The sequence below is a fragment of the Acanthisitta chloris genome, unplaced genomic scaffold, assembly GCF_000695815.1.
Source record: "Acanthisitta chloris isolate BGI_N310 unplaced genomic scaffold, ASM69581v1 scaffold37393, whole genome shotgun sequence".
Lineage (NCBI taxonomy): Eukaryota > Metazoa > Chordata > Aves > Passeriformes > Acanthisittidae > Acanthisitta > Acanthisitta chloris.
Genome location: NW_008664897.1, coordinates 6,323 through 23,311, shown reverse-complemented (window position 1 = coordinate 23,311; position 16,989 = coordinate 6,323). Strand labels below are relative to the sequence as shown.

General features: G+C 50.3%; 1 protein-coding gene across 1 annotated transcript; it reads right to left on the bottom strand.

Moving 5' to 3' along the window:
• Positions 1 to 10,296: 10,296 nt before the first annotated feature.
• Positions 10,297 to 15,302, bottom strand: LOC103799227 (dynamin-binding protein-like; the record flags this gene model as incomplete). Its single annotated transcript, XM_009071532.1, has 4 exons — positions 15,158 to 15,302; positions 12,797 to 12,919; positions 11,609 to 12,240; positions 10,297 to 11,152 (listed from the first exon to the last, which is right to left on the bottom strand). Coding segments are annotated over exons 1-4 (1,756 nt in total), but the record flags the coding sequence as incomplete, so codon positions are not given.
• Between the last annotated feature and the right edge of the window lie 1,687 nt (positions 15,303 to 16,989).

Here is a 16,989-nt window from a genome sequence, read left to right as displayed (position 1 = left end):
AAATGCTTGTCCGCTCCAGCTGTCTCCCACGGATCCCCAGCTGCTTTCTCGCAATGGGATTTTATTAGAGTTGCAGACATGCCCCAGACTCAGGCATTTTGACGAATGTTTTTGCAGCAGACACTTCCGCATCTCCACCTCCCTGACCTCTCTGGTGGCAGCCTCAGGCAACAGGGGCTCAGCCTGGACGACTCTCAGGGACAAGCAGCAGGGCCTGGGACTTATCCTGCTATCACAGCACTCACTGTGCACAGTGCCGAGACCCCCGCGCTCCCAGGTGCTTGGGCAGGCTGCAGGCGGCCCCAGCCTTGCCCTGCAGGGTGGTGGCAGTAACCAGCATGGCAGCACGAAACATGGGATGGGAAATTTCTGCCTCAGCCTATGAATCCTGCCTGCTACTCTGCCAGGATGGGGTTTTCACTCTGAAAGGACACAGGAAAGAAAAGGTGAGACCCAAGATAAGATAAGACACTGACTCAACCCATAATTATCTGAAACCATTTCAGCCCTTCCTATTGCAGAGCAGCAGTGACAAACAGAAACCAGGACCATCAGCACCAACAGCAAGTTCTCACAGCTACCTGAGTTTAGGATGAACCACAGTGCCTCTCTGCCGGAAAAAACTTCAAACACTCAGAGGATGCACTTAACATGGGAGGATAGATACCTGTCTCTCTAAGCTGCATCTCTGCTGCCCTGCCTTGAAATCTTATCTGGGGAGAGGCAAAACAGCCCATCTCCACAGGGGAGGATTTAGTGACAAGCAGGACTACATTTAGTAAGAAACCATTGGGAAGAAAAGGCCTCACTGATTCCTTCTGGCAAGTATCCTTAAGACTACCCCCATCAGAGCCAAACTGCGTAAGGGAAAAGACTGGTTTCAGCTAAGTCGATGGCTGTCTTGGCTTTCTACCAGTCCCTGATGATGAACTCTATCAACTCAAATGCAGGCGGAATCCATGAGGAGTGCCTGGGAGCAGCTGCAGGGTTTAACATCTGCTGTTTGCATTTCCACAGCATCTGCAAAGGAGCAGACCAGCACCCTCAGGAGCAGACCAGTCCCTGTCATGCAAGGTCCTCCACAAACATCCACAGGGATATCCCGCCCAAGACACATAACTTGGAGCCTGAATAGGATATGAGCAGAAAAATATACAGGAGGGACAGCTAAACACCAAGATAATACAGTCAGAGAGTTAAGGAAGTAACAACAAAATAGTTATTTTAAAGAAGGATATATAGACATATATATATTTTAAGGAATGGTATTTGTTTTGCAGGAGAGCCAGCTCAAGTGGGAAGGCAACCTGGAAGAAACGGGAAGGTGCTAATTTGCAGTGCGAACAGGTGTGTGAAACTCAGAGGAGGCAGGTGGGTGAGATGATACTGCCACATGGGTGGGCTGGGAACAATCTTGAAAATAAAGACCAGCCAGAATAACAGCTGGAAATGACCCATGCAGCAACATTTGGGAAGACAAGCAAATAAGATACATTTGCCTGGATAAAATAATAGGATTTTATATTTATCCCCAGGCAAAATGCCACCAGATAAAGGTTTGTCCAGGACATTTTGGGAGTTTACTGTACCAACAAACAACCCTGCTGTGCTCCCAGCCTTAGCCATAGCTAAATTGCAATCATACAGTGTGTCTGGCTCCAGCTTACCAAACCAGAGCTGGGGATGCCCAACACTGCTGGCAAACGTAGCAGCTCGCCACACTCCACCAAGCAAACCCCAGGCAAATAAATCAAGGTCAGGCCCTTACAGAAAGTGTCCTGTGGCAAGGATTCAATCAACACTTGTGAGATTGCCAGCACCATGACACTCTTCTTCTGCAAGTCTGAAGTCCCCGCCCATGGAAGGGAAATTAAAACCTTTCCTGCACAGATTTTAAGCCCACAGTAGTCATCAACTCAGCTTGGCTGACCTGGCACAATGCTGCCCACCAGTTCTATGCACTTACACTGTATCAGTATTTGCATTAGCTTGAAAACTCATGCAAATTAATTCTCCTCTAGCCCTGTTAATCTTTCAGAATATTTCAAGACGTGTTCAAAAACAAGGCTACATTGCAGTCAAGTCTCTTAGGACTCTTGCTGTTTATCATTCTCCTTCAGCAATGAAATCAGAAGTCATCCTGCTTCCTTCCAAACACATGCAGTTCAAAAAATTCAAATACAGAATTTGTTTTCAGTATTCGGTTCTTCTATCTGACCAATACATATAATACTTAGTATTTGTTCGATGCATTTAAAAACTTGCACTCTTTGTATTTCATACTATCTCTGTCGATTGTAATCAACTTATTTTTTCGTGTTTGTCACACATTCTTGTATGTCTAATAGCAGCTTTCCCTAAATGAGGCTTATTAAGCATTTAGTTAAACCCACCAATTTCACAGCTGTGGGTTTTGGTCATCTAGTAAATTTTTTTTAAACAGATCTCCATTTTACTTCATAGATTCCCTATTTAAATGTTACCTTTCAATTTGAGACATCACACCCATCAACTTTGAAGGCACAAAGACATACTCCACAGCTAGAATGGGCCATTGGCCTGCAGAAATGCGACTGGTATTTCTAATGAAGCCACCAAATTCCAATCCAGTGACAAATTTGTATTTACCCATGACACAGTTGCCAAACGGGCACTCAGACATACATTTCCAAAAACAATGTTCTCAATCACAATTTTCGGAGACTCAAATTTTGGTCTCTTGTAGGTAGTGCGAGCTCTGTGATTTGCTTCTCTAAATCAAAACCCCTTAACAACATAATTTTCTCTCTCCCCCTTCAGCAAATTTGTGACATGTCCTTGGCTCTCTGGATTGGTTTGATGGCCTGCAACAGACTGCCAGGAGCACCTACCTTTGAGCTTTGCTAGTACCTTGGTGACATGTGAGAGATTCAACACCAGCTTGTAAACCAGACCCTGGCAATGAGGTGTGAAGATGGAGCACACTCCCACTTCTGCCCTTCCTGTGCAGGCTGTGATTTACTATCACAATCACATGGCTCATCCTGCTTGTCTGAGAAATGCCACTGTCATCAACTTCAAATTCTTATTACCCAGCTTCCTACTGGGAGCACACATGCAGTTAGAGGTTCTACCTGCCCCACTCTGGAAGCAGAGTTGACCCATAAAGACCAGATCCAACAGAATGCATGTCCACAACATATGGGCTGCAGGGCTCACCCAAAGGTCTGCATATCCCCCCTCCCAACTACTCCTCACCAGGGCTCACCTGCCAGCATTCCCCGTGTCTTGAGGCTGCTAATGCAATCTGCTAACCGCCCATCAGAGCTGAGGATAGGCCCTCCCAGGAACCTCTGGCAGGGGAGCTGCACCTAGCCTCGAGGCAAGCCAAGCCCCAGGTTCACAGCTCAGCAGAGTCAAGCCCGACTCAGTACAAAACAAACCAGCTGCAAATATTTGAAGTATGTGGAGGCCAGGAGGGGAGGAGCCACTGCCCACCATGAGAGTGATGAAACTAGGGCAGGGAATAATTAATCTGAGCAAAAGGCTAAACTCGCTGGCTTAATCACTGCCAGGAGCAGGAGCTGGCTAGGGTGAAAACTCTTACTCTGGACATTGGTAATAAGCCAGTGAGCTGAACAGGAACAGAATGGGGATGCTTCTCCACTGGAATGGCATATTGGGGTCTTCAGACAGGAACACAGCAAGGTAAACTTCCGTGCAAGGGCTGACACCCACCCAGAATGCCTCACCAGCTCTGAAGTCTACTGTTTTAAAAGAATCTGAACTGGAAAATGAGTGAGCATCAGAAGTAATAAACACTGAAAGGTCTTCATGTGGGTCTTTGACATGAGTATTTTAAGACTATTCACTAAAAAGAACTGAAGACTGAAAAATTACTTAATTACAGTACCTGCCTGAGAAGAAGCTCTAATTTAGTAGAAAAAGGTTGGGGTTCAGATCTGAAATGCAACACATTAGCATGCAAAACCTTTAAGAATGATGGTGACTAAGCAGCAAAGCTGTGACAGGTGGGTTCTCCTTCTGTTCATGTGTCAGGCAGATATATCTGAGTCTTAGCCCAAAAAAGGTGATCTAACCAACTGTCATCAGGTTACACTAGAAAAATCTGTAAAAAGTGTAATAACCCCACTTACGGAAAAGATCATCTCTACTGGTCTGGAATTGTTCAAAGCCAGGATGGATGGGGACCTGGGCAACCTGATCTAGTGGGTGGCATCCCTGCCCATGGTGGGGGCGTTGGAACTAGATGATCTTTAAGGTCCCTTCCAACTCAAGCCATTCTATGATTCTATGATCTCTACACTGGGGCTTTCAAGTCCTAAATTTTGTTACTCTGTGGATGGAGGAAGAACCTGTGAGAGAAGTAAACAACATTAGAAAAGGTGCCTGGAGCACACAGAGAGGGAAAACCAGAGCTGATTTTTTCCTGTCAGCTGGGCAGGAGGATGCATGCTGCTGAGCATAATGGGAGGTCTTCTGGGGAGGTTCCCAGGTGCTGGTGGGGTCTTACATTGAGGCAGCTACATCAGCAAAGCGTTACATGCCAAGGAGGACTGTTCCTGGTGCAGCACTGTGCCCCAGCAGGGCAGGAGGAGGAGTGTAACAGATGACTACAGCCTGAAATGAGCCACAGGACGGACACTGTTTCAAATACCTGGAGCCTTCACCCCTCCTTTCCTGCTGTGGGACACTGGCGCTGATGGCAAGGGCATCCTGCCCTGCGCCTCTCACAGCCACTCCCATGCCCCTGAGCCACCACAGTGGGACAAAATGCAACCCTGAAAAGTGAAGGCTTTCACTTGGCATCGCAGTCTGTCCCTTCAACTGTCGCAGAAGCTGGACAGGCCATCACTGCTCCAGCCTCCTAAGGCTTTGTGGACCATTTCCCAACCCTTTCTATTGGCTCCTCCTGGCTCCCCTGCTGCCCTTTGGACATCCTGGCACTGCAAAGCCTCTCCCTTCCCTCACCCGAGGGACACAGCTAAGCAAAGTCCCTCCCTAAAAGGGTAGCCTGTGAGTGCAGAAATGCAGCCGCCAGAGCCTGCTTAATCAAACACCTCCAGAGGACTGATTTCAGGCTAAGTCCGTCAGAGACTCCAGCTTTGCCATCTATGGCCATTGCACTGTTTTCCTCTGCATTTCAATCCCACTTCACAGAGAGTTCACACACACAGCTACCCAAGACAGACGCTGGCAGAAGGGGCATGGGAACAAACAGGTTTTGAGACACAGCTGCCCAGCGGGGAGGCCTGTCCAAGAAGGGCTCCTTCAGTCCCTCTGTCCAGACTCTTAACACCTTGCTGCCACTTCCCCATCATACACTAATATTCTTCCAACAAGCCAAGCTGCACAAAGCTGTCTGCAGCTGACTGTCTCAGCCACAGCAATCAATGTAATTTTGCCCATGTCAAGACCGTGTGAGCCTTACACTCTGGTATTGTTCCAGCTCCAGGGTGCTGGTTGATAGCCTGGAGACTCAGGGATGGCTTGGAGACTCAGGACACAGGGCATGCAACTGCTGTAGCACGGGCAAGGGACCACTGTGGTACTGGTGATGCAAAAGATTCCCACCTGCCAGAGCCCCACAACACACAGGTACCTCGATGTCCTGCCCATGTGAATTATGCAACCACAAGTACTTGCTCTCTGCATATGTCTGAGTGCTACATATTTCTTCTATTTCCTGCTTTGTGCTGCCATACTCACACTCTGGGTCAGGAATTGCTTCCTATACACACAGTATGTCCATGACGGGTTATAAAAGTAAAATAGGCAAGGGGAATAATCCCAGCACTTCACCCTTTCTCCCATGAGGAACCTCCTTAGGGCCCCGAGAGAGTAGACAAAGCTGGGTCACAAGTTTTACGGTGTACTTAAAACACTTGAAGCATAGATGAAGGAGCAATAGAAAGGACACCAGTGAGCTGTGAGTGTGCCACCTGTGCTTTCCTTCCATCTGGGCCTCTGCAAAATCAGCAACTGTACAGAGGGGTAATGATTATGATGCTCATTTCAGCAAGCCCCAAGGAGGAGCTTTCCCATGAGAGCCTGTCTGTGCCAGCCACCCACCTGTGCCAGAGTCCCTGTGCTGCCCCTGTGCCAGGGCAAGGAGAAGGCACACCCAAGGCAACTGCTCACCGTTTCCCCACATACCTTGCTTTTGCTTCCTGGTCTGCACAAACTCTGAGTGCCGCAGAGCACTGGGAGCCGTCCGTCTGTAGAAGCTGTTTCGCTGCAGCACAGAACTCACCCTATTTGTTTCCTCAGCCTCCTGCTCCCAGACCTGGCTCCAGTCCGGCTGGCCTGTGCGTACCCTCGAGCGCTCTGCTTTACTGCTGCCCTTGGCTGGCACCCCAGGCCCTGGGGCTCCTTCCAGCTCCCCACAACTGTAGTCAACATCCCATGTCTTGAACTGTGTGTAGCAGGTACCTGAGCCCAGGCTAATGCTGTTGTCTCCTGAAGACCTGACTGCAAATGCAGGAGTTTCACAACCTGTGTCCAGACTGCTGTGGTCCATGGCATGGCCTTTGGGCTGCCTGTGATGCTCAATGTCTTCTTGGTCTACATGGTCCCTGATACCTACATACTGCCTTTCCTGCTCTCTATATGCACCCTCTCTATACCACTTTTCCCCTTCCCTATATACTTGCCTGCTTCTGTCCTCTCTAAACTGCTTTCTCTCCTCCCTGTATTCCCCAGAGTCCCTCTCTTGCCTATACCACCTTTCCTTTTTCTTATAATGCCTTTCATCCTCACTGTAGTCCTTAGGATCTCTATAGTCCTGATACCACCTTTCCCACTCCCTATAGTCTCCAGGGCCTCTATCCTCTTTGTACTGCCTTCCCCCCTCCCTATACCGCCCAGGTACTCTGTTCTCTCTGTTCCACCCTTCTCTTATCTCAGAACTGCAGTTTCTGTACTGAATGCCCTCCCTCTCATACACTCCGTAGTTTCTACCCTCTGTATCCTGGCTTTTGCCTTCCCAAGCACCATCTGCTCTCCTGCAGTCCATGTACTGCCTATCTCCCTTCCAAAAACCTCCACAGTGTCCATTCATACTCTGTTGGTCCACGGAAGTGCCTTCTCCTCTCCTGTAACCATCCCAGCCACTGTCTGCTTCCCAGTTGTCTGGGTACTGCCTCCTTGTCGCCCTGGATCTGTCACTGCAGCCAGCCTCCCTGCGCAGTGTGGCCACCCCAGCCACGTCCTCTCCCCGTACAGCACAATAGTCCTCGTATTTCCACCAAAGGAGCTGCGGTTCCTGTCTCGTATCCTTTACGCGGTGTTTCCTCTCAGGATAAGTGCACATAGTCCTGGTAAGGTGTGGTGCAGGGGCTGACTCCCCTTGCTCTCTCCTTCTTGAGCCCAAGTCCCGGCTGACGCCACTACTCCACTCTGCTCCAGCGCTCCCGTCCCAAGCGAAATGCAGGTGCTGCTTCCTGAAACCAGGGTACGGAGAGGCACAGGCCCAATCGCTGCTAGCCCTGTCCTCCTCCACCTGCTGCCCAAAGTAATCAGTAACCAGCCCCGAGGAGGGAAGCCAAAGCTGGGCAGGCTCTCACTGCCCAAACCGGCTCCGCGGCTTTGCCAAAGCCTCTCCTCAGGCAGCTCAGAAGCAGGGAAGAGGAGGGCACTGGAGCATTCAGTGGCCCTGCCCCAAGACCAATGTCCTCAGGGAAGGGAAACAGACTCAGTGTTCGCAGGAAGCCAAAAACCAGAGATGGGATACCAGACCTCCTTCAGCTGCCTTCACACTCCTGATGGCATGTAGGCTAAACAATGCAGTCTAGCAGAGGCTGGGCTCTGCTCCACACCTCGGGGGGGCAAACTGAGGCCTTCAGGTTGCCCTAGGCTCAAACATGATGCTGAGCCTATCCTTTTCCTAGCCCTCACCCATAGGTCCTGGGAAGATCAGAAGATGAGCTGCTCCCTGCAAGACAGAGCATCCCCAAGCAGTGCCTACACAGCACCATGCAATCACAGCTGCCTGGTTCCCTGCTTCATGGTAAACTCGCTGATAGGAACCGGCTTGAAATGACTACCTGGGTTACAGAATACAGTGCCAATACGCAATATAAGTTCCCAGGAGGCTATCAGAACACTCACTCCAGTAATGCTTATCACTACAGGGCACAACATATTCCCAGTTTTCCAGGCCAAATGCAGGAGCTTCTACAAGAAACCAAGAGACAGCCACAACATGCCCTAGACAGAAAGTGTGAGAGTCCGTGGATGTCATCCATGTCTCAGGTTCTTGCAACACTTGTTAGGAATGCACAGCCCATGCTCCTAGCTGGTAGAAGACAAAAATAAAACCAATGGACTCTTCCACTTCAACTGCAGGAGGGCAAGAAGTAATCCTGCCCAAGCCTGGTGACCAGCAAAACCCTCAGTGTGCACAGAAGACACACCAAAGAAGCAACCTGACAACTTCAAGCATGTATTGTAGAAAACAATGTATTTTCTATTCTTCTTTTGGCTCCCCAGAGGATACACCAAGGGACTGGGTTCCCCCAAAACTATATGAGCCCTGCTTTGGTTGCTGATCAATACTTAGTGAGAGCTTTTCTCTTTTCACCATGCCCCCATGTTCCCAAAACGGCATCAAGGCAGAGGTCACGCCTCAGGCATGGCACAAACGCGTTTTGCTGAGCAGATGCACCACCACATTATTGATCTGGCCTGCTGCACTAAAGCTGGGCTAGCAAGACTGAGACATGCTCTCTGGCCAGACCCTGATGTGGCAGGAGGGATATGAAAGACCTTGGGTATGACACATCTTTATGACAGGACCAGAGAGGTTACTTACAAATCCTCAGGTCTCTTGAAATAGTGAAAAATCCCCTAGGACTACCCAGGGGATAGTAACTCAGGATGTCTCAGGATAGTGCATTAGTTCTTGCCTAAAACTTAACAGTTCCAGGAACCAAGAGAGCACAGGTTCCACTGGATCCATCCTCTGCCAGGAAGCACTTGGACAGTTGGAGACATTTCCCAGCAAGATCTATTCCATTGGAAAATTTCCCTTGAGATTCAGCCAAGATTTTCCTCTTCCTACCTTCAAGTTATTCAATCTAGCTTCAAATCCGCTAAGCCTCCTTCCAAGTATCCCTCTCACACACCACTGATGTGGAGGCTGTCACCCTATTTTCCTGGTGCACCCATATCAGCCTTCATTGCCATGTGCTCTGCATCAGACATGATCGTGCAGCAAAGTGCCTGGGCTCCCCGGCGCTGACTGAGCAGTGGGAGGATGGAGGCAATGAAATCAGAGTGAGTAATCCCCAGACAGAAGCTGGCATTTCACTCCAACTCCCGCATGCAGTGCCCACATTTCCTGCACATCGTGGGTTTCGGTAACAGAACTGCGGTGTCAGAGCTCCTGAGAGAAGCTGGGGAAGGGACTGTGGGAGATGATGTATGTAGTCACATCTTTTCACTTTACCTACTGTAATATTAAGTGTAATGTAATTAATAGCATTGATCTTTACATGGCATCTTTGGGTTTCAGAGACCAAATGTGCAAATAATCATGGCAAATTCCTCTTCCCTGAGTTATTTTCCTGGGCCGCATGGACAAAAAAGTTACCTTTTCGACTACACATATGCCACAATTTAAAGGTCTTTGTTGCTGTTACTGACACCAGTGTCATTTTCCTGTCCTGGACACCACAGATAACAGAAGCACAGGGGCAGGCTTTACTTTTTGCCTACTAATCCATTCCACTCCCAGGCCGGGTCCAGTCCCCTTCTGTGCCTCCCCTCTGATTTGAGTGACAAGTTCCCACAGGTCTGTATCACCAACAAGAGCAGAAACCACAGGAAACCCGGTGCCCTGACAGGCTGAGGGCAGTCACACCGCAGGCATCAACTCAAATCTCAACCACAGGACCACCAGCAAAGCCACTTGGAAGCTGCTGCTCACTCCTCTACAGCTAAAATGGGATGAGGCAGGGAGGTTGAAACTGCAGCTGCTGTGCTTTTGCTTGATAGCAAAGGCATACTGCGAACAGGTAAGATGAAGGCTCTGGATGTACAGTGAGGCTGGAAGAGGAGACGGGAGAGTTGGAAGGAAAAGTGGCTGGGGAAGACCAGGGCTAAGAGATGTCCAGAGAAAGACATTGTGCTTCTCCAAGGCAAAATCATGATGATCTGTACTGCAACACTGCTTACAAAATTACCAAAATGAGGAATTAAAGACAGGTATAGAAGACTGGCCTCAACAGTGTCAGCAAACAGCAGGGGCAGATGTCCCCCTGAAGCACACACCATCCCATGCTGCTGTAGACTCACCTCTAAGCTCTTGCAGCTCCATGCCAAGGCTCTCAATGTTGGAGTCACATAAATCAAGGTTTTTCATGGTCTCTGCTCTCACCAGCTCATCCTGCTGCTCCTCCAGCATCAGGCTTAGCTCAGCACGGGTTTTGCCATAAGCCTCCAGATCTTGCTCCACCTCGCCAATCCTAGCCAGCAGAATGGAGCAGGGGGAAGCTGATCCTGCCTGTGTCAAGTCCTCACATCCCTCTTCCACCCACTGCTCCTGGGTGCTGGGCTGAAGCTGTGCAAGGGCCACATTTTTCCGCTGGTTGCTTGCTGGAGGCCGGGGAGCAGGCCGGGAGGGCTTGACCGAGAATGACAGAGACCTGCCTTTGGGCATTTGGCCACCCAGCACGTGCGCAGGGGGTGTCGCAAGGCTGCTGGGCCGAGGAGGGGGCGGCCTCAGGGCCCTCCTCCTCTCTGTCTGCTGGGAGTGGGGGACAGACTCAGGAGACCCACGGACAATGTCCTTCTCAGAGCTGTAGTCCAAGATAGAGAAGTGGCGGGAGACCTTGTCCTGCTCAGTGCCAGCACTTGACAAACTCTTCTCAAATTGTGCCAGCTGCTCTGTCAGTTTGGAGTCAAGGTCTGTGCAGCCATCCCCCTGCACTACAAGTGGGCAGCACTCCCCCCTGCTCCCTGCCCATGTGTCCAGGCCCACCTGGGCATCTCCTAAACTAGAGGAACAAGGCTTGGACTTCTCCTGCTGACTGTCCACCCAATTGTCTAGGTCCTGGGTGCTGCTCCAGCTCTCCTGGAGCTGGGATGCTGCCCAGCTCTTAGGAGATGAAATCACCTGGTTCCTGCAAGGATTTTGGGGAAAGCATGGAACCTGTGAGGACACAGAGGGACCATCTCCATCATGCTCAGGCAAGGCATGAGTTTCTGAGTTTCCTGGGGAGGCTGAAATGGTGCCCTCAGACTCCAACTCACCTGCTTGGCCAGACCTGTTGCCCTGCGGCGGAGGCAGCTGAGCAGAGGGGAGAAGGCCATTGACTGTCTTTGTGTGGTCAGAAGGGAGGGAATCTGCTGTGGTTTTGGGATGTGGTCCTTGGTGTCTTGTGCTGGGAAAGGCCTGATGCTGTCTCAAGTCAGTGGCAAGAGGACCCTCTGACCTCCCCACCTTGTGTGACAAAATGGTGGCAGGCTCAGGGTGTGCAGCCAAGCCATCCTCCTTTTCCCTGGCATCGTTCCCTGGCAAAGGAAGAGCTTCAGAGCAGGTGCTTTCCAGGTCTTGATGGATGGTCAATCCACAACTGACACCACCTTGAAGATCCCCAGGACTCACCTTTTCCCCGAAAGCATCAGAGGCTTCCAGCCTCACAAATCTGTGTGGAAAGATGCCGCGTTTTCCTCTCAGCTCCCCCTCCAGCCAGCCATCCTCTAGAATGCCTACAATCCGAATCCTGTCACCCACATCAAAATCCAGTTCTGTGGACTCCAGGGCTTGGAACTGATACAGGGCAACACCATAAGTGCTCCCAGGCCGCCTGTCCTCCTTGGGGGGCATCTCTACTGTCCCATTGGCGTCACAAGTCCCTGTGCGCTCTGGATCCACTGAGGTTCCTGGTGCTTGCAGAGGAGTAAGCAGTTCCACAAAACCCTCTGGGAAGATGCCCCTGCAGCCTCTGAGCTCACCTTCAAACCAGCCAGGCTCTGGAACACCAACAATGTTGATCACATCCCCTTCCCTGAAGTCAAGTTCCTCCTCCAGTTGAGCAAACAGGTCCATCAGGGCCCGGGCTTGGCCCAGTGAGTAGGCAGGCATCTCCAGGAGAGCACTCTGGGACAGCTGCCGTCTCTGAACTGAAAGGCACAGCTCCCGCACACATGATGAGGGGAAAAAGCCCTTGGAACCCCAGCTGCTTCGGCCCTGGAGCCAGCTGGAGGCCAGGCACCCTCCAAGGATCACCAGGTCTCCTGCGGGGAATGAGACACACCAGTTCAAAACTGCTCTCATTATTGTTTTCCACCACTTATTCCTGCCCCTCGTGTCCCTCCTGGCTCTGGGTGAGGTCTGGCACTCTGCGAGAGCACAGCACATGCTGGGGAAGCTCACAAGAATGGGATGGGGGTAAGGCATGAAGTAGCAGCATCATCTTGCACACAGATTTCTAAGATACACAGTTTTGGCTGCAAAGCCACGAAGGTGCATCAAAGCTTTGATTCCTCTCCCAAATGCAAGTCTAAGATTTGGGGGTTGGAGGTCAGTTAAAAGGCAGCTGTAAATTTACTGTGATCATGTGACTCCAATTTTTGGAGTTTCATGAGTAATGACAGATCATGAGAAACTGGTGCCAGAACAGCAGAAACCCAGAGGTCCATGGTGGATTTGACATGACCCATGTCATGAGGTATTAGGAAATTCACCTCTCTCTTCTGTCACTCTAGGCAGGATGCTGTGACTAGGTTCATCCATCTGGAAGGACAGGTGAGGTTTATGAGGTGCAAAGCAAAGGAAGGGAATGGAGATTACCTCTCTGCAATGATAAACTCCCTGGCTCTTGAGATGTGAAGTCACTGGTACAAACAAACAGTTTTTCTCCCTGCTTCAAAGGGGGAATATCCACAGGTTCAACAAAGCTGCTAGGAAACTGCCCTAAAAGGAGAAGCAGTTGTCAGCAATGAGTCTTTCCAGTGGCCCACCACTACCTCCACCCTCCTTCCAGATTTTGGGACCTATTCATCTCTTGCTAAAGGAAAATACCCAGTTACCCTGGGTGCCTCAGTAGCATGGTGGAAGAGGAATGAGTTTGTGAATCAGTCATTCCTGAGGTTTTAAATGCTTAAGACATAACAGAGAACAAAAAGCTTTGTGCCCTCAGCTCACTCCAGGCAATGAAGAGGCTGTGTTCATTACTGGGACTGTGCCATCAGGCATACTAGGTTTTCTCTGCTTTTATTGCTTCCTTCCCAACTCAGACCCATGACAAGGACTAAGAGATCCAGTAGTGCTGGATCACAAGACCAGTGGCTTCTGACTAGTTATATCCACCTGGTGCTCCACCCTCTGTAAGACTTGGACCCTGTACAGCCTCAGGGCAGAAGTCAGGCCACCACACTTGGGGATGGCCACATCTGTGAGTCACCGACTCTGTCACAGCTTCAGTGCTGCTGAGACTCCAGAGACCTTCCCCACTTTGTCACTCTGTGCACCTATTTCACTGTGGCACCCGTTGCTGGATGCCCAGCTGTTCTGAACAGGTCCCAGCCAGGTGGGGCAGAACACACTTGATGGCCTTCACAGGATACCAGTCAGCTACTAATTTCAGTTCTGGGAGCACAGGATGTGGCAGAGGTCACTGCTAAAAATGTCATTCCTATATAATTTGAGGCAAGGGGATATGATGGAGTATGGACTAGTAGCACTTCCAGCATTTCCTCTAGATGACCCAGTATTTTCTAATACAACCTGGAAACACCATATCCTAGCCACTCAGCGCTTTGCACTGGATTTAGGCAGTTTGGCATCTGCTAGCCTCAGTTGCTTCTTTCACTGTTTTAACCAGCTCTACCTCCTTTTCCATGTCTTAGCTTCCTGTCTTGTACATGGAAACAACTGTTAGAAAGGAAGTCATGGAGTTATAGTAATTATCCCACACAGAGTAATGAGTATTAGGCTTTAGCACCTCCATAGCGTCTATTCAAAAGTTCAGTTCCCTACAACTTGATCTCAGAGAGCTGGGCAGAAAACTACAACAGCTGCTCCAAGGGAAAACAGGAATGCAAGTGGATTTTGAGTTAAAGGTCATTAACACCCATTCGGTTGGACTTCAGTGTGCTTCTTTATCTCTGATCTATGACACACATCTGTTTATTATTCCACAATAGCTTCATCTTCTTGAGAACAACCTCACCAGTTATGCTAGAAGAGAAAACTGTGGTGAAAACTGCAGATGTAATTTTTCCCAGTGACCTTGGCAGCGGCAACAGCAGGATCAGGCACATGTTCATTCAATGCCAGTTACCAGGTACATGGAGCATAGGAGAGAAATCCTCCTCTCCACCTTCGCTCCTGTCCATCTTTGTTTTAGACAGTAGACAGCTTGTGGCTGTTAGGAGAGCCCAGACTGCTGCTGTCCCATTTCCACAGCTGGGGATGAAACTCCAGTCCTACCCTCAAGTTGAAGACAGAGGCAGGCTTATGCTTTGAAGTGGCCTGGTTTTCATCTTCCTGGGAACTCTCACATCCTCTTAACATCAGCATTAAGATGAGAAAAAGCTGCCTAAACAGAGACTCTGAGACTCTAAGTGTTTCACTAAGAGCATATTGCTGCTTCAGAAGTCTCTCACATCCCTCCAAATGTTTAAGAGACTCGCACATTACTTCAGGCACCCAGATATTGATGGCAGTTTGTGCACGAAAATGCTTTGAAGAGGAAGTGGGGCTGAGTCAGAGGGCTGAAAGGGACACATGAACTCTGTTGCTGCATCTCCAAGTGATTTGACCTGAAAGGGTCACTTGGATGCGGATGTGTTTCCACTCTCAGTGCATCTGTTTCCTTTCTCCCCTTCCACTGCCACAGTGGGTCAGTGCACAAACTAGCCAGGAAATGGGCTGTCTCACCACAGAGAATGGAACAACCAGTGTTGTGAAGCTCTCATCTCAAGAACTGACCCCACTAATGTCTCTCAAAGGACAACAAACAAGCTGTATGAATAGCTGACGGCAAAGCTGGCAGGCAACCTGCACCCTCAGTCCCAATCAAAGTCCCATGAATGATTTAGTAATTCAAATCAGGTCCTGCACAGCACTGGCCAAGGGAAGGTGTGTTCATGGAGTGAATGTTTAGGTGACACATCTATGGATCCAGGCACAGGCATTTCCAGCTTTTACCTGTGACACCTTCCTTCTTGCCAAGAAGCCAGAACTCATCCACCACAGCCAACACCTCGATGACATCTCCCACAAAGAGGGGCAGCTCTTCAGAGACGCTGGGACAGAAATCAAAGACTGCTCGTACCACAGAGCCGGCCTCCATTGCGCAGGGTCTGAAGGCAGATCAGTGCCTAAGGCTGAGACAATGGGAAGACTGTTAGCAGACAGAACAGCTGAAATTACCATATATATGCTCAGAAAGTAAAACCCTTCCTGAGTACAAGAGGCAGGAATAGTTGATGGAGTCCTGAGCTCCCTGACACCCCTCACCACATGCTGCAGGAGCCAAGAGTCTTCACCAATGCAGCCCCCATGGTCTAACCTGCCTTGTCTGGCACCTTTGGCAACCTCCATAGGGACACGTGTTTGTGCTGTTTGTGCAGCAAGGCAGGGAGAAGCAGCAAGAAATTTGGAAGTGAATTCCCATCAGGAAGGAAGCAAGAGGAGGGGGGGAAGCTCACAATTTCCTTGACATACAGGACAGGGCTGCAGGCCCGCCAGGGCTGGGCAGGCAGACAGCACCACCCAATTGCACAGTCCCACCACACATGCTCTGGCGTGACAAACACAGGCATCCCCCTCCCCGTGCCACCATTCAGGGGCACAGGAACTGCATGCTGAAGCAGCATCCCACTTCTAGTCCAGCAAGAGAAGAGGCACAACGTCCACTCAGGTGAATTCATCCCACCATCCTCTTCCCCACCGGTGAACTCTTCCCATTCCCACCTGGGCTGACCCAGCCTGGGTATCCTCAGACCTGACTGGAAATATCCCTTCTGCCTTCTAGGTACCAGGCTCAGTCATCCCCGGGAAGGCCTCACCATGGTTCTTGGCAGAAGCCAGGCTGAGCTGAGGGTGCAGACCCTGTCCAAGGCTCTGAGAGCCAAGGCTGAAATCCCCCCTGGCAGGGGACCTGAAGGCAGGCAAAGACTTCCTCATCAAAGGCTATATCCTGGATTACCCCTTCCTCTAGAAGTGGTTGCTGAGCCAGGACACTATTCTGTATCATTTCTGCTTTGTAGCCTCACCATCAAGGCAAAACATTGCACCAAGGCAGCACCCAGTCCTGCAGCTTAAGCTGCTCCTTTCCCTCCTCACAGATTCCTTGGAATGGGAACTGAGAGGTGCATCTATCCAAAGTAACCAGAAACTTTTAAGATTATTCCTCACCATCTGCACCTCAGACCAGTGAGTGTTTGCCTTTGCTTTCTGTCCCACTGCAATTATGGGCAGAGGATGGCACTGCCAGCATCTCTCTGAGGTGGTTTCAGAGCCCTGCCCTCTGTGACGCTGAGATGTGAGCATTCTCCACATCAGCCCCCTCGGCACAGGCTGCTTTCCTTCCACTTCACAAGCAGAGTGTCTGCTCTGTCTGTTTGGACACAACTTCCCTGCAATGGGACCCAACCCTGTCCCTTCCCAAAGTGCCTCTAAGTGCATAGTGAACAACCATCCTCCAGGAGCCGCCCAGCCAGTGATACCTGTCCCATACTCAGCATGGCTTCCCAAACCACCCTGCCTAGCTAACAGCAGAAAGAGCACAGTGAGGACACACAGTGAAACACAAACACACGGGGCTCCTGGGGCCCCATTTCTCCAAACAGCCATGCACAGCCCACCTGAGCCCCGGAGAGTCAGGAAGAGGGGAAGCTAACGCAGGGAGGAGAAAAATGTCCCTGGTGATGAGGTGCAGCCAACTTCCAGTGAGAGTGCCAGTGGGAGATCTAGCCAGGGAAAGGCTTTCTGCTGACGGGACCACTCTGTTTGTCCAGTTCGACTCACCTCCTGGG